The sequence below is a fragment of the Oncorhynchus keta genome, chromosome 1, assembly GCF_023373465.1.
Source record: "Oncorhynchus keta strain PuntledgeMale-10-30-2019 chromosome 1, Oket_V2, whole genome shotgun sequence".
NCBI classification, from domain to species: domain Eukaryota; kingdom Metazoa; phylum Chordata; class Actinopteri; order Salmoniformes; family Salmonidae; genus Oncorhynchus; species Oncorhynchus keta.
Genome location: NC_068421.1, coordinates 50,448,335 through 50,470,269, shown reverse-complemented (window position 1 = coordinate 50,470,269; position 21,935 = coordinate 50,448,335). Strand labels below are relative to the sequence as shown.

General features: G+C 42.1%; 1 protein-coding gene and 1 long non-coding RNA gene across 5 annotated transcripts in view; one reads left to right on the top strand and one right to left on the bottom strand.

The window, feature by feature from the left end:
* The window catches only part of LOC118387410 (lysine-specific demethylase 4B), an 89,095-nt gene that overhangs the window by 8,396 nt on the left and 58,764 nt on the right, over positions 1–21,935 (top strand). For 2 of the 3 annotated variants that reach the window (XM_052526746.1, XM_052526741.1), the window contains exons 2-5: positions 2,334–2,680; positions 2,983–3,158; positions 5,719–5,833; positions 9,956–10,149. In XM_052526746.1, coding sequence (XP_052382706.1) covers positions 2,348–2,680; positions 2,983–3,158; positions 5,719–5,833; positions 9,956–10,149 — 818 coding nt within the window. In that variant the 5' untranslated portion in view covers positions 2,334–2,347. The remainder of the gene's footprint in view (positions 1–2,333; positions 2,681–2,982; positions 3,159–5,718; positions 5,834–9,955; positions 10,150–21,935) is intronic. The other variant, XM_052526748.1, reaches the window with a different exon arrangement.
* Positions 1–21,935, bottom strand: part of LOC127932183 (uncharacterized) — a 45,378-nt gene that overhangs the window by 23,063 nt on the left and 380 nt on the right. The window lies entirely within an intron of this gene.

Below are 21,935 nucleotides of genomic sequence, written 5' to 3'. Positions count from 1 at the left end.
TCTCACACGACTGGCCTATCTGGGTGATGTTGTTTCTCCCCTGAATGATCTGAATCTAGGATTACAGGGACAACTATATTCAATGTGCGGGACAAAATTGAGGCTATGATTAAGAAGTTGGAGTTCTTCTCTGTCTGTATGAATTAACAAGGACAACCCACAGGTCTTTCCATCATTGTGTGATTTATTTTGTGTGCAAATGAACTCAAGCTTACGGACAATGTCAAATGTGATATAGCGAAGCACCTGAGTGAGTTGGGTGTGCAATATTTTCAGGTACTTTCCCGAAACAGATGACACAAACCACTGGATGCGTTATCCCTTTCATGCCCTGCCTCCAGTCCACTTACCGATATCTGAACAAGAGAGCCTCGTCAAAATTGCAACAAGCATTTCTGTGAAAATTTGAATTTAATCAGAAGCCACTGACAGATTTCTGGATTGACCTGCCTTGGCAAATTGTGCTGTTAAGACACTGATGCCCTTTGCAACCACGTACCTATGTGAGAGTGGATTCTCGGCCCTCACTAGCATGAAAACTAAATACAGGCACAGACTGTGTGTGGGAAATGATTTACGACTGAGACTCTCTCCAATACAACCCAACATTACATGCATCCTTTCAAGCACACCCTTCTCATTAACCTGTGGTGAGTTATTCACATTTTTCTATGAACAAATAAGGTTTTATATATAAGATGGTAAACTAAAGAGCAAAAGTATTGATTATTATATTATTATTTGTGCCCTGGTTCCCACGAGCCTGGGTTGTGACAAATTACACTCCTTCTTATGTTTAATACATGTATGGTATCGTATTGTGTGTGTGTGTGTGTGTGTGTGTGTGTGTGTGTGTGTGTGGCAGGCTTACAATGATGGCAAAAACAACATGTGAGAGTGCGCTGACTCTGGTGCTAGAGGCGGTACGCAGGTGGAGGTTGAATGTTTGAAGGGGTACGGGACTATAACATTTTGGGAACCACTGATGTAAAGAGATCAGTCAATTGAAATCAATTAATTAGGCCCCAATCTATGGATTTCACATGACTGGGGATGTCACCCAGGCCCAGCCAATCAGAATTTGTTTTTCCCCACGAAAGGGCTGTATTACAGACAGAAATACTCTCTTTCATCAACTGTCCGGGTGCCTGGTCTCAGACGATCCCACAGGGGAAGAAGCCGGATGTGGAGGTCATGGGCTGGCGTGGTTATACGTGGTCTGCGTTTGTAAAGCCGGTTAGATGTACTGCCAAATTCTCTAAAACGACATTGGAGGCGGCAACAGCTCTGTTGGACATTCCTGCAGTCAGCATGCCAATTTCAAGCTCCCTCAACACTTGAGACACCTGTGGCATTGTGTTGTGTAACAAAACTGCACATTTTAGAGTGGCCTTCTATTGTACTCAGCACAAGGTGCACCTGTGTAATGATCATGCTGTTCCTTTTGGCAAAGGAGAAATGCTCACCAACAGGGATGTAAAGAAATGTGTACACAACATTTGAGAGAAATAAGCTTTTTGTGTGCATGAAACATTTCTGTAGTCTTTTATTTCAGCTCATGAAAATGGGACCAACGTTTTCCATGCTGTGTTCATGTTTTGGTTCAGTGTAAATGAGCTATACAAGCAAGGATTGACAGTCGATGAGACCAAAATAATAATTTTATAAACATAATTTGGTTGTACATTGTTTGCGTCTAACTTTCTTAATCATCATTATTTACGATTCATTTAAGGATTATGTGTAGTCATTGTAGCATCCACATTAATTAATGTAGAAGTGTTTTAGAATCATATTCTAACCTCATAGTCATTAGTCGTCCATTCGGCTAAACCTCTATTGCTCAGGGGCCAAATAAAATATATATATATATTTATATTTATATTTATTTTATTTTTTATTTAACCTTTTATTTAACGAGACAAGTCAGTTAAGAACAAATTCTTATTTACTATGATGGCCTAACCCGGCCAAAATCTCCCCTAACCTATGCTGGACAAATTTTGCGCCGCTCTACGGGACTCCCGATCAAGGCCGCTTGTGATACCGCCTGGGTTTGTAGTGACGCCTCTAGCACTTAGATGCAGTGCCTTAGACCGCTGCGCCACTCGGGAGGCCCTATGTATCAAGTGTCTCAGAGTAGGAGTGCTGATTTTAGGATCAATTTAGCCTTTTAGATCAAAATGAATACGTTTACATGGACAGGTGGTACCTGATCCTATATCAGCGCTCCTACTCTGAAACACATGATACAGTCAGACCTGTGACCATATGTGTCTTATTGCTTTGTTGTTGTAGATTATAGGTTGTCCTTTTCTCTTTTGTATTTTCAGTTCTACCTGCCTCCATGTCATTGACAGTGCCACCAGATCCAACTGCCACCATGTCGCTGGAAGCGTCAACCCCAGCGCCAGACCTAGCCCCAGCACCAGACCTAGCCCCAGCACCAGACCTGGTCCCAGATCCAGCCCCAGACCTAGCTCCTGAATTAACCCCAGATTCAGCTCAAGCCCCAGAGCTAGCTTCAGATCCAGCCCCTACCCCAGCTCCTCCAGTCCCAGTCATGAACCCGGGGTGTAAGATCATGACCTTCCGGCCAACCATGGAGGAATTCAAGGACTTTGCCAAATACGTTGCCTACATGGAGACTCAAGGAGCACACCGTGCAGGCCTGGCAAAGGTACACACACTTTTCATATAAATGGCTTTCTGACCTATTAGAACTGACCTACTCTGAAAAAATAGTCATATTGTATATTTTGCAGTATAACAAGACAAGAGTTCACATAAAAAATCTCTTGGGTGCTCAATATTCTGACAGTTTTGAATTCAGCCATGCAATGTCACTGTAGCTCCACCTACTTTTGCCACATGTTTCTCGCTCTCTCTACCCCCTCCCCTCTCTTGCTCTGTCCCCTATTTTACTCTTTCAATCTCATCCTCTCGCTCACGTTCTCTCTGTCCCTCCTCCTCTTCTCGCAGGTGATTCCTCCTAAGGGCTGGAAGCCGCGGCAGTCGTACGACACCATCGAGGAGATGGTGATCCCTGCTCCCATCATGCAGGTGGTGACGGGCCAGTCGGGCCTCTTCACCCAGTACAACATCCAGAAGAAGTCCATGACCGTCGGGGAGTACCGTCAACTGGCCAACAGCAGAACGTAGGTCCTCACCTAGCTACCAGCTATTCTACACTCAATGAGACACAGTCAGTCAGACGCAACAAGATGTTGTTGACAATGATGATGCTTTCAAAGCGTTCTGTAGTAACACTATTAGTTTGTGTATTTTACTGTCTGCAAACAGCTAGTTTGTCTTTTCTTAGCAAGTTATGGCTAAAAATAAATGTTTGCTGATAATGCTAATTGCTAGTTAGCTGAACAGCTAGCTAGCTAAATGTAATCAGTTAAAGCAAACCTAGCTAGATAATACAGGCTGATATCTGTGCTAGTGTAGGTCTAGATCAGCGTGTTGTTTGTGCAACAGTGTCTTCTGATTCAGAGGAATAGGCGATTGGCATGAATTAGGAATAGGCATGAATATGTTAGCTAGCTGGCTATCAATGCTGGCTATCGGCACGAAGAAGGGGGATGTAACATCGTATAGGGTCCCCTGGGAAACACTGACCAACACTTAGGTTCCTACCCTGTCACAATAATTCCTATTTATTTGTTGTCATGTCAAACAACAATCTATTCAAAGTGTTGCCCACTATATTTCAACTATTGAATTACAATAATCATTATACTTCCATGATTCCAACAGTACACCAATAAACAAGGCCTTGATTGTTTACCCATATCATGCAGCCCTACATGCCACAGTGTGGAAATAATAACAAAAGTGCAAAAATGGATAAATGCTTATAATAAATGTTGATTGAACAGTATTAAACAACCAGAATGGAGAAATCCCACTTTGGAATCACTTATAATTCATTTGTTGTCACCCTAAAGTCATGAACTAAATTTAGGCACTGGGCAAATTTCCGGTCTGTTGAGCTGTGCTGTGCTGTTGAGCTACTGTGGCTATTTGATCATAATGTAGGCCTACCACAGTGGCCTACCATCAAAAACAAAATGCATTCCATAACATTTTTAACATGGAAATAGCTGTTCTACCATTCAGTCTTGTGTAGCAGCCAATGTGTGGTGTTCAATGTAGACCTACATTCCGTGAGACTTGCAGGGCTTGCCAAATAAATGTCGTTATTATTCCCATACCATTATTGCAGAGAATCAGAGAAATTATGCTATGCTCTACGTATTGTTCAATACCATCTCAAAATACAACACTGACCCTTTAAGCTGTTTACCTGACTCGCTTTTCAAAGATGGGTAGAAATGCATACTTGTTGTGCTCTTGTAGGAAGTAACCACTCCCCCATTTGTTGACTATAAATTAACTATATCTGGGCTAAAAACTCACTAACTAGCAAAGAATATGAACAAATGGGCACAAGTGGTAGACACAGCTCTCGCTTTGATCTCAAAACCAGCACATCTACTCATTATACACTCATGACTAGTCGTACTGTAGCTTAAACAGTCCAGGCGGGCCTGAGTCGTGCCTGTCAATGCAACAGAATCCTACTCCAATGTGTTCTGTCCACAAGAGAATCTCTTGCACAGCTAGTTTTGCATACTAATTGCGTAGTTTGTTTCGGTTACATTACATTGAAAGTGGCGAATATTGCATTGACTCGATCACAGTTCTCACAGTAGAGTGAAACCTTAATAGTGTTAACCAAAGGGGAAAACTCAATAGAAAGTTGAGTGAAGTTCATTCACGTGCTTCTCTGCACGGGCTGATATTTCTTCTGCGCGGCAGGGCCGAGTGGAGCTGTGCGACCGCACTTAGGTTCGACAGAACGTTGGTTTATGAACTACTCTTAAAACATATTCTTAGAGCTTTTTTTTTGTTCTTCAAAAACAGTAAAATACCGTCCAGAATGTGAAAAATATTCCGATATGATATTTTGGCCATATCGCCCCAGCCCTAGAATAGAGACCGTATTCAGGTATATATATGTATTATTTTTTTTTCCTAGGTTGCATTAGCTAGCGCTAGTCATCTGTTACTGAGCCAAAACGCTGGTATTTTTCATCTTATAGCTTGTCCTCCATCTTGTTTTTTAAATAGTGAGCCAACATGTTTTCAGTGCTTTTATTTCCACGACTGAACAAAACAAATGTTGTCATGCTCTCTCTTGTCTCTCTGCTGTATAGTGAGCAATATGTTTGGAACATCAAATCTAAAAAGAACAGATCGCAGTATCGAATCACAATATATAGACTCGTGAGAATCACAATACATATCGTATCGACACCTAAGTATTGTGATTATGTCATATTGTGAGGTCCCTGGCAATTCCCAGCCCTAATTGTAAAACCTTTGATTCATTCTTTAGATACGGTTATTATTGTAGTCATTAGATATTGTCGGGTTGCTTTGCAAGAAAAATCAGTATTGACGCTACAGGTTTTACTGTCTTTACCTTCAGTGTCTATATCCAATGTCTTGACTGGTCATAGGATGAAAGGCACTCTTAAATCTCACGACTGTTACTGGGTCATGTTCATTAGGGCACACCATAGAAAAAAAAGTGCTTCAATGTTTGTTTGTTTTTTAATGGAAGAAATTTAGATGGTATCTCTCTTTCAAAGCGTCTTTTTCCGTTTTTGTGCCTACTAAACACGGCCCTGTCCTCCTCTCTCTCAGGTACTGTACTCCCCGACACAAGGACTTTGACGACCTGGAGAGGAAATACTGGAAGAACCTCACCTTTGTTTCTCCCATCTACGGCGCCGACGTCAGCGGCTCCATCTACGACCCGGTAAGTCAGCCCCGGTGACAGCATTTCTAATCACATACATGGGTTGTGTAGCAAAATGTTCTGCAGCAGGACAAGTAAATGAGCATTTCTTGTGGGACAAATTTAGATGGTACCCATCTGTTTTTTTGTTGTTGTTGAAAAGTTGACATTTCTATAGTTATTATATAAAAGTTACTTAATATACTTCTTTGGGATACATTGAAGCAAGTTCCACTAGGTACCCTTTCGGACATAGTTACTCAATTGTGTTGAATTCCTTTACTTCCTTACTACCAGAAATGAGCATTTGTGTGCAAATGGCCTAGGAGATCCATTCTGATTATACCACTGAATGGAAGTATTTGAACTTATTTCAGCGATAAAGATGAACCGCTGGTATCTGTTCTCATTAGATCTGTGTATTTAATTTATTTAGTTTTTTCCCCCCAGACATTTATTTAGTTTTTCAATTGACAAAGGACGCCTTTTCATTTGAGGTGTTTTTGGGTGCATCCTTTTAGTTCTTTAGCCTTAATCCCATCTGGTGGTTAAAACAGGTGTTATTACATGACCTTGAGAACTGCAATACAGTACAATGAACAAGATATTTCACCGGATGTATAAATGTGAAGTATCCGGTTGGCGTTTCCATCCACAATCAAAAATGGCGATGAGAGAAAGCCCAGTGGCCCGCAGTGGGAGAACACTGAGCGAAATTGCTTTTGGCCTCCATTCTGCTCATTTTCATACATTTTTTTTTTGTTTCCAAAACTAGATTCTGTAACAGAGTGAACTGTGTTTAGTAGACTTTAACCTTTGCTAAAGTAAAAAAAAAAAAAAAAGGCATTGTTTTGGAGTGCAAGGGTAAATAGAGTTATTTCACAAGGCGTTCCCTAACGGAACTATGCAAATAAATGCCAGAACACGCCATTAGGGTCTCACTAGCTCGTGCTTGACTCTGCTCACCTCCTTGCTTGTTCTGCCCTCTGATTTAATTTGCTCCCAATGGAATCAACAGGCTCTGGTCTGTCTTGGGTTAGTTATACAAGTCTTTTGACTGCAATGGGAATCTACTTTATTCACTGGGTAAATACTAACTGAAGTACAACTGTAACAGGGCAACTCCATGTTTGTAGGCCTTGGATTGTTCAAGACCTATTCATATAATTGTTTTCCTACCTTAAATACATGTTTAGACTGTCATCCACTTAGGGCTGACCCCAATTAGTCGACTGGTCGATTATGTGGTCGTTAGGCTGTTAGTCGACCGAGATTGTTTTAGTCAAGTGGTAACAAATATATGCAGTACAAAAGTTTGGACACACCTACACATTCCTGGATTTTTTGTTATTTTTTACTATTTTCTACATTGTAGAATATTAGTGAAGACATCAAAATGATGAAATAACACATATGGAATCATGTAGTAACCAAAAAAAAGTGTTAAACAAATCCAAATAGATTTTATATTTGAGATTCTTCAAAGTAGCCACCCTTTCCCTTTGATGACAGCTTTGCACGCTCTTGGCATTCTCTCAACCAACTTCATGAGGTAGTCACCTGGAATGCATTTCAATTAATAGGTGTGTTCATTTGCGTAATTTCTTTCCTTCTTAATACGCCTGAGCCAATCAGTTGTGTTGTGACAAGGTAAGGGTGGTATACAGAAGATAGCCCTATTTGGTGAAAGACCAAGTCCATATTATGGCATATTAACAGCTCAGATAGGCAAAGAGAAATGACAGTCCATCATTACTTTATGAAGGTCAGTCAATCCAGAAAAGTTTCTTCAAGTGCAGTCGTAGAAACCATCAAGCACTATGATGAAACTGTCTCTCATGAGGACCGCCACAGGAAAGGAAGACCCAGAGTTACCTCTGCTGCAGAGGGTAAGTTCATTAGAATTACCAGCCTCAGAAATTGCAGTTTAAATAAATACTTCAGAGTTCAAGTAACAGACACATCTCAACATCAACTGTTCAGAGGAGACTGCATGAATCAGGCCTTCATGGTCAAATTGCCACTACTAAAATACACCAATAAGGAGAAGAGACTTGTTTGGGCCAATTAACATGAGCAATGGACATTAGACCGGTGGAATTATTTTTGTTGTTGTCTGATGAGTCCAAATGTTCGATTTTTGGCCAAGAAGGAGATTGACTGAATGCTGCATCGGATGACCTGGCCTCCACAATCACCCGACCTCAACCCAATTGAGATGGTTTGGGATGACTTGGACCGCAGAGTGAAGGAAAAGCAACTAACACGTGCTCAGCATATGTGGGAACTCCTTCAAGACTGTTGGAAAAGCATTCCAGGTGAAGCTGGTTGAGAGAATGTCAAGAGAGTGTGCAAAGCTGTCAAGGGTGGCTACTTTGATTATTCCAGTCTTAATTTTCTCATTGTCGGAGTGAACACATTGTTTGCAGATTGCGCAACCTATGCCACACTTGTGAGAAACACATTTTGGTTTATGTAATTCTATTTATTTTATTCCATTTATGGGTTCTGTCAATTTAGTTGTCTTTTTTCCCATTGTCTTTTGTTTTGGAGCACTCCTGTCAATGTTGAGTAAGGACGCACACACATGGAAGTAAGCCTAAGCTTCTCAAAGTAATGTTTTCTTCACCTCAAGCAGCAAGCAAGAAAATTATGTTTTTACATCTGAGAATTGAAATAGTTCTTCAATGTATTTGAAAAATCTTTCTTGCTCTCTCTCCCTTTCGATTACCACTCGGTATGAAAGGGAAAAATAAAATGCTCTGATCCAGTGGAAACGTCATAAAATAGGCTTCTTATCAGTGACATGAACTGAAATAGGTTCCGGTACTCATTCTGAGTGCTGGTACTGTTTATATTTAGGTGCAGGAGCTCCACAATACTTTGAGCTAATATTCCACAAGTGGAACAGGCGGTTAAGCAGTAGAACATTTGTGGTGCCTGTACTCCGCTCTGTTGAGCTCCTGTCCAAGTCAAGCACTGCTTCTTATCCCTTGTACAAAGAATTCCCTGGCACTGGAAACTGAGGGCCCAGAATATTTTATACAGTGTTGCAAATTCGCTCATGCAATCTTTGGGCTGGAGCAAAGTTAATAGTTGATACAATGTTTCAAGTTTGTTGCAGACAGGTCATGTGTAGCCATTGTGATTGTTATGGGATATGTATTGTATAATTTTAATTTAGATTTGGATAGAATATTGATTAACCACATGACATTTTGAGATATGAACACTTTATTATAAATTAAATTGTTTTACGAAAATGTACATATGAATGCCATAACTGGCACACAGATTGGTAGAAATGGTAAGATTCATTTGGCATTCCAACTGAGGAAGTTTGCCGACTTCTCGTGTACCCTATTAGCGGCAACTTCAGGAGAGTAAAAGCAGAATCTGGAGAAGTCAGCAGGAAATGGAGGAGAATAGTTGGGCCAGGTGAAGTTTTTTTTTCTTCTTCTGGTGTTCTAAATCTCTGGCGCCCTCTTGAGGCATCGAAACATAAGCTTAAAGCATCAGGCAAGCTCAATGCACGTAGTTGATTTTATTAAAACACATAGGGTGTGTCTATAAATGGAAAAATACACATTTTAAACATTTCAGGCAATCGATTGGTCGAAAGAGCAGACGACTTTCAGTCAAATAAGTTGTTTTTTTGTCGGGGACAGCCCTAAAAAATATATATATATTTTTTTAACCTTTATTTAATTTGGCAAGTCAGTTAAGAACAAATTCTTATTTTCAATGACGGCCTAGGAACAGTGGGTTTAACTGCCTGTTCAGGGGCAGAACGGGGGCAAAATCCACTGTTACATTTCATTGGTAAATATAGCCAACATGCTTGAATCGGGTCACAGTGTTAAATGGATAGTTCACCCAAATTATAAAATCAAATATTTGAACATGAAGCGAGAGGCGAAAATCAGAACCATTGACTTGCACACGATTTGTGCCACAAATGCTTAAAAGTGATCACTTGGAACAGTGACCAGGTAAACAAAACAAAAGCACAGATTGCTTTCATAACTTGTCCAGAAGACTGCTTACAGGCTGGGTAAGGAAACTGTCATTTTTGTTGTTGTTGTATTTGATTTGGGTGAACTAACCCTTTTAACCTCCCCCTTTTTGTGTCTGTGTTTCCAGGAGATCGGTGAGTGGAACATCGGCCACCTGAACACGCTGCTGGACATGGTGGAGCAGGAGTGTGGCATCGTGATCGAGGGGGTGAACACGCCCTACCTGTACTTTGGCATGTGGAAGACCACCTTCGCCTGGCACACAGAGGACATGGATCTCTACAGTATCAACTACCTCCACTTTGGAGAGCCCAAGTCATGGTCAGTGGCTGTATTAGTGGTTTATTTCGCCATTCTTTGCATCTCTCTCGCTCTGTGTGTGTGTGTGTGTGTGTGTGTGTGTGTGTGTGTGTGTGTGTGTGTGTGTGTGTGTGTGTGTGTGTGTGTGTGTGTGTGTGTGTGTGTGTGTGTGTGTGTGTGTGTGTGTGTGTGTGTGTTACTTGTAGGTCAATAAAATGTGTGTTGAGTGTCTCTGTGTCCTACAAGCAATTTGATTGTCCAGGCCCAACCATCCCATCACTCTTCGCTCGGGTTGCAGGTAGCAGTAGTGACCTTTTGGTTACTGACCCAACGCCGCTCTGACCGCCAGGCTACCTGCCACCCGTGCGACAGCTCTTTGCTTCAGTTGCATCCACATCAAAAAATGGCAAGCCAAAATTGTTCCTTGATTTCAGGATCTGGGCAGGCTTTGGCAGTTGCTTCTCAAGCATCTATCATTCCTATACGTGTGTGAAATTTAACGTGAGTCCCTGTTTGTGAATTGAGGAGACTGGTCATACATGCATTTGTGTACTTAAACAGATGGCCACTGGAGGACACTCTAGACTTACAAAAGTTTCTAAGGAGCCAGGTGGGTTCTGTAGTATAAAGCATCTTCAATATGAGCAACATATTCACTCAAATTTGCTACTATGTGTATGTGTGTGTGTGTGTCATTGTATGAGTCCATGAACACTTATGGGAGATTCTGGAGCGGCGCCTGAGCCAGCATTTTCTATCAACCAAACACAGAATGATGGAATTTCTAGTGGAATAATGGTATCGCATCCCTCCAATAGAATTGTAGGCCAAAGTGCATTGAAGCTGTTCTGGCTCCAGGGTGGCCCAACGCCCTATTAACACACTTATGTCGGCGTTTCCTTTATTTTGGCAGTTAACTGTAAGTCTATAAAATCTAGGTGTGTGTGTGTGTGTGTGTGTGTGTGTGTGTGTGTGTGTGTGTGTGTGTGTGTGTGTGTGTGTGTGTGTGTGTGTGTGTGTGTGTGTGTGTGTGTGTGTGTGTGTGTGTGTGTGTGTGTGTGTGTGTTTTTCTGCGAAGATGAGTGTGTCTGTGTCCAACAAACAGTGAAATTGTCCCGGCCTGACCATCCCACCACTCGTCGCTAGGTAGCAGTAGCGCTCTTCGAACACCACTCTTGCTTCCTCCTTCCCTCCCTCCTTCCTTCCTTCCTTCCCTCCCTCTTCCCATGATTTTCTAATTCCTCCTCTTGTAATACGACCGCCCGTCGAGACTCACTATTCCCAAAGGCCTCACTTGGCATCCAATTCGATTTCCTAGCGTTTATGGCTCTCCCAACACAAGTCACATGAAGAGCCTCTATTTGCCGACACATCTCCATCACTTTCGCGGCCATTTCACGTCAAGCGAATGTGGGGGAACCAACACGACTGCGTGGGCCCTATAGTATCACGCACTCAAGGGGTTCGTTCCAAATGGCAACCTAATCCCTATATAGTGCACTAGTTTTGACCAGAGCCCTATGGGGGGAATAGGGTGCCATTTGGGACAGGCCCAAAGACATACAGCCACTCCCGGCTAAACGAGTTGCACGGCGGCAAAGTAATGACGGTAGACGATAAGGGTATCGACAGAACGCTATTGGAGGGCGATGCTTCGTCACAGCAACGGTAACGGAGGTGACCTCACTGGGCGACCTTGGTAGGGGCAATCGGGTGTCAGTGCCCGGCGCACTCCCCGTCAACTTTAAGCTGTGTCTGCAAGGTGAGAGCATGTTTTTCTCTCTCCTTCAATCTCTCTCCAGGGTCTCGCTGGGTGACTAATACCGGCTCCGCCATCAGAGAAGGATCGATCTCCTCCTCGTCCGTTTCTCCTGTTTATTTGAACCTTTCATCCCTTCATTTTAGTCCACCTTTCTTGCTAGGGATGTATTGACTGAAGCTGGGTTATGTTTTTGACCATAAAAATGGCAGTTTTTCTCCCCTTTATTTATTGGATACAAGTCTGCAAATATGACTTGAATATGACTGTAGTGATACACATGATAAAACATTTACCCTCAAGGAGTTTGCATTTTCCCCATCTCCCATTAACAAGGAAAGACCCCAGCATGAACAGGCTTGATTTCTGAAAGACAGAAATTGTTTTGTGGTAGATACCCTATACTTACGGTATATCGCTGGCACTGTCGTTTGAATGGGTACCTCAGACTAGGAGAAATTGCCATTATAATGTGTGGGTGACGAGGTTTTCATGGTGCCATTAGAAAAAGGGGCTCTGAACTAGAGCTGCAGGTCCCCAGCAGAGATCATTGCCGGCATGGTCAGCACTGTTCATGCTGCGGTTGGGAGTGGACTGACAACTTTGGGAAGGAAAAATATTTTTGTTGTCCAGCAGATTAATTGGAAACTGTCATATTTCTGCTTTGTATGCGTTAGCCTACATATTGTGTCAAAAGCACATCTTTGTCGCATACACACTCAGAATTCACTGCTTTAATTAGCCTACCTCTCCTCTCCTCTCCTAGTTGGGCATGCACGATCAAGTGTTCCTAGGACCTATATGTGGGTCTCAATGTGTGGGTCTCAATGAAATGGAGTAGGCTACCTAATGCATGGGCGGAGAATCACATGGCAGTTATCTCTCCAAGGAAATGTAATCAAATCAAATTGAATTTGTCACATGCGCCGAATACAAAAAGTAGATCTTATCGTGAGATGCTTACTTTTACAGGCCCTTAACCAACAATGCAGTTCAAGAAATGGAGTTAAGAAAATATTTACAAAAAAAAAACTAAAGTAAAAAAGAAAATAAAGGTAACACAATATAATCACAATCACAACGCTACTGTATATACAGGGGGTACCGGTACCGAGTCAATGTGTGGGGGTACAGGTTTGTCGAGGTAATTTGTAGGGGTAAAGTGACTATGCATAGATAATAAACAGCATTAGCAGCAGTGTAAAAACAATGTAAATAGTCCGGGTGGCCATTTGATTCATTGTTCAGCAGTCTTATGGCTTGGGGGTAGAAGCTGTTCAGGAGCCTTTTGGGCCCAGACTTAGCACTCACCACTTGCCATGTGGTAGCAGAGAGATCAATCTATGACATGGGTGACTGGAGTCTTTGAAACTTTTGACACCGCCTAGTGTATAGGTCCTGGGTGGCAGGAAGCCTGGCTCTAGTGATGTACTGGGCCGTACGCAATACCCTCTTTAGCGCCTTATGGTCGGATGCCGAGCATTTACCATACCAGGCGGTGAGTAATCGCTGTCCTGATATCTAGAAGCTCTTTTCGGTCGTAAGACACAGTGGCAGAAACATGTATAAAATAATTTACAAATAACATGAAAAAATACACACAATAGCACAATTCGTTAGTTTACGATCCCCTGTCAGCCATCTCCTCCTGCGCCATTATTCATTATACCATGGAGAGCGAGCATTGCGCGTTTTCATTTTCAATTAATATTGATTACTAATTTATTTGTATCTGTATCTCGTTTCAGGAACTATGCGTATTTCACGCGTCACTACTTCACAGGAGAGCCATTTGAATGTAAACGTTTTATTTATCTATTAAAATGTTTTTGGGGCCGAAATGCTTCCTGGAACATGTGAACTTTCATGTGCCTTAATAACAAACTTGTATGCCATCTGTAAATACGAATAAAAGTGTTAAATTATGAGCTTAGTTGGTTTAGCCCCGGAAAAAGTGAGCAACCTTCCCGCTAGCCATGATTGGCTGAGATAATATAATGAGTGGGCTGGACATGCCGAAAGATGAGTTTTGATTTGTCTGTCATGTAGCACACTTCGGTCTATAATATGAGCTGGTCAGTTTGTTTAAGTAATCCTTTCTGATGATGCTTTTCTGAAAGATATCACATAGTAGAACTGCATAAGTGTTGCTCTCCACTTTCTGGAGGACTGAGATTTGAAATCACTGGAATTTGAGTCTGATAGCTAAGGACACAATTCTGGCATTTGATTGCATCCGTGAGAGAGGGAAAAGCGTCCATACATGTTTATGGGTAAGCTAGCTACATTTTCAGATATTACACGTTTCTAATTTTGTGCATCAATTTTTATTTCTTGTTATTGTACTGTAAGCTAGCTAGCTAATGTTAGCTGGCTAGATAGCTAACTTTTAAGTGTATGATCTGTGTAGTAATATTATTTATATCTCAGAGCCATTTGCATTGCTAGTTATTAGCCTAATGTTAGCTAGCTAACATTGAATCTGGTCGGTTATCTACCTGCAGATTCGTTGTAAATTGGGATTATGGTTCACTGTTTAGCTAGCTAGCTACATGTCTAAACAAAAGACTCCACTTTGCAAGTAACTATTTTAAAAGAATGTTCATGATGTTACTGCGACAACTGTCGATCGACGTAGCAGGTAAATTCGCTCTGGCTTTCTATTCCGATTTTAGAGCAGCTCTCTGGCTGGCAAGTGAACTGTGTCACATACGCCTAAAATAACATTGCGGGACTGTGGTTGGGTTCTGGAACCAGTTCTTGTGGTAGCGTGTGGGAGCCGGACGGACGTCGGACCTCTGCTCTGAACAGAATATTTGCTGAGCCTCATATTTGCTGAATGCTCATTACTGCCCAGGCAGACCTTTTCTGCTTCTCACTCTTCCTCCTTCACTCTTACTCTCTTTCACTCCTTTGTGCTCTCACGCTCAATTTCTTGCCCTCTCTCTTTCTGTTTTTGATTCTCTCTCTCTCTCTCTCTTTTTGATTCTCTCTCTTGCTTTCTCTCTCTCTCTCTCTTTGATTCTCTCACCTTCCTATTCTTCACTCCCTTGGAGGTCCCTGGCTCTTTGTCTGTGCAACTCAGAGGGAAGGGCTTAGTTTTTCTTTATTTTCTCTCCCCTCCCCTCCCTACCTACCCGGGGTTGGAGCGTACCACTCAATACCAGCATCACACTGTGTGTGTGTAGGGCTGTGGCGGTCATGACATTTTGTCAGCCGGTTATTGTCGTGCAAATGTTTAGCATCTCCAAGGCCTTTTGCACGCCTTTTGGAACATGTACATTTTATTTTTTTTGGTCGAATGAATCCATTTAATTTACACCGTCACGATAAATCCATTCTTTATTTTAGGCAGGTTTAAAGAAACCTTATATGATGAAAATGTATTTCAGAAGAACAGAATAGGAGTTGGCCTACTGTATGTTATACGGCTATGCGCCATGGCATAGGCTGTATGTAGGCTTGTTCATTTTGCAGACAAGATATGCTTATTAGTCAAATGCCATTATTTTATGTTATTTGATTTTATAGTAAGAAGAATATAATGAACTTTGCTGAATAAAATAGAAAGGATATTTGTCACGTTCAGAGCGAGTGCACATATGAAGTGGCTATATTATAGACACGTCCTATGTGTTTTGATCAAATCACCCATATGCACTGAGCTTGTCTGATGCTTTATGAGCTCTTTTTGATGAAATAATTAAAACACACAAATGACTAGAGGGAGTTCAACCGCAATTGATTTGTGCCGGTCTCAGACTGCGCTGTGGAGAAGAGGGGGAGAAAAATGGCAGTGAGTGACTGTGTGACTAGCATCCGTTGTCTCTCTCTCGCACGGCGGTGAGATATTTTGTAGGTAATATGTCAGCCTATTAATTTTGATTGATATATTTGTTTCTCTCCCTACTACTAGGCTATTCAAAATCAAATACAAATTCACTGTAATTGTAGGCCAACTCTAAGCCGTCCTGCACAGTCAATGCACCAACAGCATCACCTCCGTCTATATTTTCTCTACCAGACTCATGCATATAAAGTTTTGGTCGTAGCATAAGGTAACCAGTCCATCAAGTATGCATAATAATACAGTCCACAATCAAGGGCGATTTACTAGAAATTGTTTAATTTTGGAGTACATACTAGACCAATTAATGTACCAAAGACATCTGAAATCTTTTTGGACTTGAACTCATATAAATGGGCTATGCGTATGCATAAGCTCTAATATGCATATGGGTGTTTTGAATTAACCTTAGAAAGCACTGTCCATTTCGTTATGTTTGGCTTTGAAACAACATCCACAATGTCCATGTTTTCCCACTCAGTTTCAACTTGTCGTTGAACTTCTTTCTTCAAATTGATCATCACAGTGAGGCGCGTTTTATAAGCATCATACTGTTTTGATGATAAGTGTTTGATGTGATTTTTAGATTGCATTTGCATTGATGTCAGAGTGGTTAGTGGGGCAAAAGAGCCCTGAGTGCCAGGCCATTAGTGACCTGATGGTCGTTTAGCGAGTTGGGTACAACCAACACATGTCCAGAGTGCATAAGAGGAGATTACCGTGACTCAACGGTCATCCGGAATTTGACTGCGGTTGTGACTCATGGCTCATGTTTGTGTGCCTGTGTGTGTACCTGAGCCCCCTCCTGCACTTCCACTCTATCCCACCACTCTCCTCTTTTCCTTTTTGTCTCAGTGTGGTTCCTATTCATCTCAATGCTTCTCTCATTGCTTTAGCCCTCTCCCTTAGGGTTGGTCTTGGGTTGTGCAACGAGGTGTTTGTGTGTGTGTCTCAGCGAGCGTATGGTGGCTACACAGACCTGGAGTGTACCAATCAATACCTGTGTGTGTGTGTGTCTGTGTGTGTGTGTGTGTGTGAATATTTTGAATGCGTGTTTCTCCATGTCCCTGCAGTGGGATGTCATTAGAAGCAGCAGCTCAGTCAGTCTGTGTCCCAGCCCTGCTCCATCAAGAGGCATGTTCACAATAAGTATAGCGTTTCGAGAGCACATTCCCCATGCTCAATGTGCATAAGGTAGAAGGTTCAAAACAAACAAACGGCATCAATAAGTAGAAACGGCGGTCACAATACAAAAACATTACCCCCTAATTACGACCAATGTTCCATTAGCCATCACGCTACTGTTCTATCTATAAAACCCGTCCTTTACACTCGCTCTTTATCTGCTAGTGAACTGCTTTCATTTTGTAGAATAAAGTCTTCACAAAGCCCGTATGCCTGGGCACAAAAACAGAGAGGTGGTGTCCAAAATGGCACCCTATTCGGTACACTACTTTTGATCAGAGCCCTGGTCAAAAGTAGTGCCCTACATAGGAAATAAGGTGTGATTTGGGAGGACACAACCAGAGCCTCTCCATAGTTTAATAGAGAGGGGTTGTCATGCTTCAGTAGCACCTCTTGATCCACTCTCTAGTCTCCCCTCCTAGCAACCCTCTCAACCATCTGAAGATATATTTTCCTCCTCCCCTCTTCTTCTCCTCCTTCTGCCTCCCCATCATCTCCCTCTTCGTACATATGCCCCTGTGAGGAAAAGCAATATTTCCTTGTCACTCTTTAAAAGTAAATTTACTCACATGGATGCACCCCTCAACTCTGTTTAACTGTGAATGTGCGCTGCACGCGTGCAAATACACACGCACACACACACACACACACACACACACACACACACACACACACACACACACACACAGTATATGTTTTACTATCCTTGTGGGGACCTAAAATAGATTTCCAGTCAAAGTCCTATTTACCCTAAACCTTAAGTTAACCCTAACCCTCAACCTAAAGAAAAACTAGCCTTTGTCCTGGGAAATGTCCCCACGAGAGAGAATGTTCCTTGTTTTACTATTTCTGGTACCCACAAGGATAGTAATACACACACACACACACAAGCACACACACTCACACTCTATCCTCCTTCTCTTTTTGAAATTGAATAATTTTCACTTTTTGGGTAATTACAGTATGTTAAACTGTGTGCACGGAGCTGTTTGCCTAACCCCCCTGTGCAGCCACTGTGAAATTAACTCCATTCCCCTCCAACTCTGCTCCCATCAAAGTCATATCCCCCCGAAGATCTGCTGTCAGATGCTTTAACGATTGGCTGGCTGTTTGCGAAGCATCGAGCAGAGAGGGTATAAGGAAAACTGCTAAAGAAAATGAATGTTTGGGTTGGGTGAAACAGACTTTAAAACGGAGCAAGAGCCCATTATTAATTCATTGTTCGCTTCTTGTTGTACTTTTATTGGGTAGTAGACGCCGTTTTTTGTGTCTTCAGGTAGGAAAGAGATGAGAGTTCACTTTAAGAGACGTCAGTTTCTACAGTCTCGCTACAATGTAAGTGTTTCATGAACGAAGATTGGATTGGGAATAGTTCTAGTCGCCGAATCAATGCTATTGTGGTCATCCCAGATTCATGCTGATCATTTCAGTAGCCTGGTCCCAGACCTGTTTGTATTGTCTTGCCAACTCCTATGGTCGTTGTCACGGCATTTGGTAACATAGAATAGCACAAACGGATCTGGGCCCAGGCTATCATTTCAGTTGTGTAGTTTAACATAGATATGAGAACATTATTTGGCGTTAACGCAGCACAAGTGGCGCCCCAGTCAGCAAAAGACGTTGAAAAGAAAACAACCAAAAATATGTCTTTTCAACGTCCTTTTTGTCCATAGGGATAGGAGGGATGGCCTTATATTATACAGTGCATTCTGAAAGTATTCAGACCCCTTCACCTTTTACACATTTTGTTACGTTATAGCCTTATCCAAAAATTTGATTAAATAAATGTTTTTCCTCATCAATCTACACATAATGACAAAGCAAAAACAGTTTTTTTGAATATTTTTCAAATGTATTAAAAATTAAAAACAGATTATTATTATCATAAGTATTCAGACCCTCTGCTCTGAGACTTGAAATTTAGCTCCGTTGCATCCTGTTTCCATTGGTCATCCTTGAGATGTTTATACATCTTGGAGTCCACCTGTGGTAAATTCAATTGATTGGACATGATTTGGAAAGGCACACGCCTGTCTATAAAAGGTCCCACAGTTGGCAGTGTATGTCAGAGCAGAAACCAAGCCATGAGGTCGAAGGAATTGTCTGTTGAGCTCAGAGATAGGATTGTGTCAAGGTACAGATCTGGGGAAGGGTACCAGCATTGAATGTCCCCAAGAACACAGGGGCGTCTTCATTCTTAATTGGAAGAAGTTTGAAACCACCTCTTCCTAGAGCTACCCCCCCCTGGCCAAACTGAGCAATTGGGGGAGAAGAGCCTTGGTCAGTGAGGTGACCAAGAACACGATCTCTGTGGAGATGGGACAACCATCTCTGCAGCACTCCACCAGTCAGGCCTTTATGGTAGAGTGGCCAGACGGAAGCCTCTCCTTAGTAAAAATGCACATGACAGCCTGCTTGGAGTTTGCCAAAAGGCACCTGAAGGACTCCGACCATGAGAAACAAGATTCTCTGGTCTGATGAAACCAAGATTGAACTCTTTGGCCTGAATGCCAAGTGTCATGTCTGGAGGAAACCAGGCACCATCCCTACGGTGAAGCATGGTGGTGGCAGCATCATGTTGTGGGGATGTTTTTCAGTGGCAGGACTGGGAGACTAGTCAGGGTTGAGGGAAAGATGAACGGAGCATTGTACAGAGAAATCCTTGATGAAAACCTGCTCCAGAGCGCTCTGGACCTCAGACTGATGACGAAGGTTGACCTTCCAACAGGACAACGACCTGAAGCACACAGCCAAGACAACACAGGAGTGGCTTCGGGACAAGCGTCAACTTCCTTGAGTGACCCAGCCAGAGCCCGGACTGAACCCAATCGAACATCTCTGGAGAGACCTGAAAATAGCTGTGCAGCAACGCTCCCCATCCAACCTGACAGAGCTTGAGAGGATCTGCAGAGCTTGTAGCGTAATACCCAAGAAGACTCTAGGCTGTAATTGCTGCCAAAGGCGATTCAACAAAGTAGAGTAAAGGGTTTAAAACCTTATGTAAATTTGCCAACACTTCTTTAAAAAAAATATGTTTTTTCTTAGTCGTTGTGGCGTATTGTGTGTAGAATAATATATTTTTTAAAATCAATTTTAGAATAAGGCTAGGCACGGCAAAATGTGGAATAAGTGAAGGGATCTGAATACTTTCTGAATGCACTGTATCTCTGCTCCAAAATGTCTCTACTCTAATCTTAACCCATCTGCTCTGCCATTCCCTTATGGATATGGATACCCGAATCAAGACTCAAACAACCATATGTCTTCTGGCTGTTACCAATACACACCTTTTTTTATAATGACCTTTGGATATTGATTGGGTTTCCTTGATGAAAGAGTTTTCCAGATGAAAAAACGAACCCAATAGATATAAGATAGAGTTTGGATGTATTGCAATTAAAGTTTCAGTAGTTTCAACACACACACACACACACACACACGAACACCAAGTAGCTCTCTCTGCTTTTTGCGACAGGCTGGCTGAGAAAAGAGACATCAAATTAGTATCGACCGTCTGTGGCACTTCATGCACAAAATCAAATTTGCTGCTACTAATGTCCTCTTGAGTTGTTAGCAGGCGGGGCAGCAACAGGCCTCCTGGTTGGCTATCTGGCATGCATTTCTGAATCCTTTTTAGAAGACCTAGGCAGGTGACTTTCCCAAAATCATAAAGATTGTCTTTAGCACTAGATCAGCTTGGTAGGCAATTGACGAACGATCATCTCTTTATATGCTAAAATCTTTTCTTTTTTTTTTGTTCTTTTTTTTTTTGTGAAACCCAGACGAGTAGAGGATAGAGCGAGAATATGACTACTCCTGTCTGTTGAACCACAATGTCTCTGTGTGCTTTATTGACAATGATCTTGATTCTTCATAGAAATGCAAGGTGGTGGATTGTGCCTCAGTGTATTTAAGCCCGTATGTTGCAGATCAATTGGTTTAGCTGTGTAGATCAGCAAGACCTAGGTTGTAATCCTTAGATATCAAAACCCAGATTAATTTAATAGCCGTGAGCAACTATAGTGAACACTGATGTACTGTGATTGATTTAGAGTTTATTCTACAGGACATTGATTTTGTCTTTTGAACGTCCTTTGATGACTTTGGTTCCCTTGGTAACCCAGTTGAATGCATTCGTGGTTTAGGTTCAAATTACAAATGTCGCTTTCAAAATTCTATTTGCCCTTACCCATATCCTCCCAATTCTTAGCCATTCACAAGAATTCCTCAATAGGATAAGGTTCAATCTTATTCATCGTGATCCCCCCAAAAAGAGGGGGGGTTCCCAAAATCAGTCTTCCAAACCTAATGTAAATGGCTAAACTGATCCCGTGTGTGTGGGTGTGTGTGTGAGTTTTTGGTTGGTTGGTTGTAGGCCTACATGTTCCCACTGGATTTGAAATCATTCCACTATTCGAATAGTATTATGATTTTTTTGTTGTTGTCAGATAGCCAGATACATGTGGATTTTAACCTGAATACCGCTGAGCGAGAGGCTGGCGCTCTACTGCTGCAGCTGCTGAGGGGCTGGTGAGATGGGAGCGAGCAGACGAGGTGAAGAGAGAGCTGCAGTACCCAAGGCAACTAGGCTACAGCCAAGACTAGCTCGCTTGTGGCAGCCACAATGTTATTTAGCATCCCGTATAACGGTGCCTGTCTTGACTGGAGTAACCTAGAGCAGATAGCGCTTTCTACCCCCATTCAGATAAAACAACAGCCTACCTGTTGGTTGCTCATTGTAGCCTACTCCTTTTTAATTCTGTCATTTCATTCCGTCTTGCGTTCCGTTAGTGAACTCTCACTCCACTTACTACACATTGAGCCTCTTTGCTGCTTTGGTTGGCCAACATGAACAACAAGCTACAGCACTTGGAGGCTACGACACTCAAAAAAGTTTGTTTTGTTAAATTCATACTTAGAAATGTCGTGGTATATCCTTGTATGTAACAATGTCACATGGCTATTTTTATGTCTTTTTCGAAAAGCATTTTCACAGTTAAAAGGCCTACAAATTTT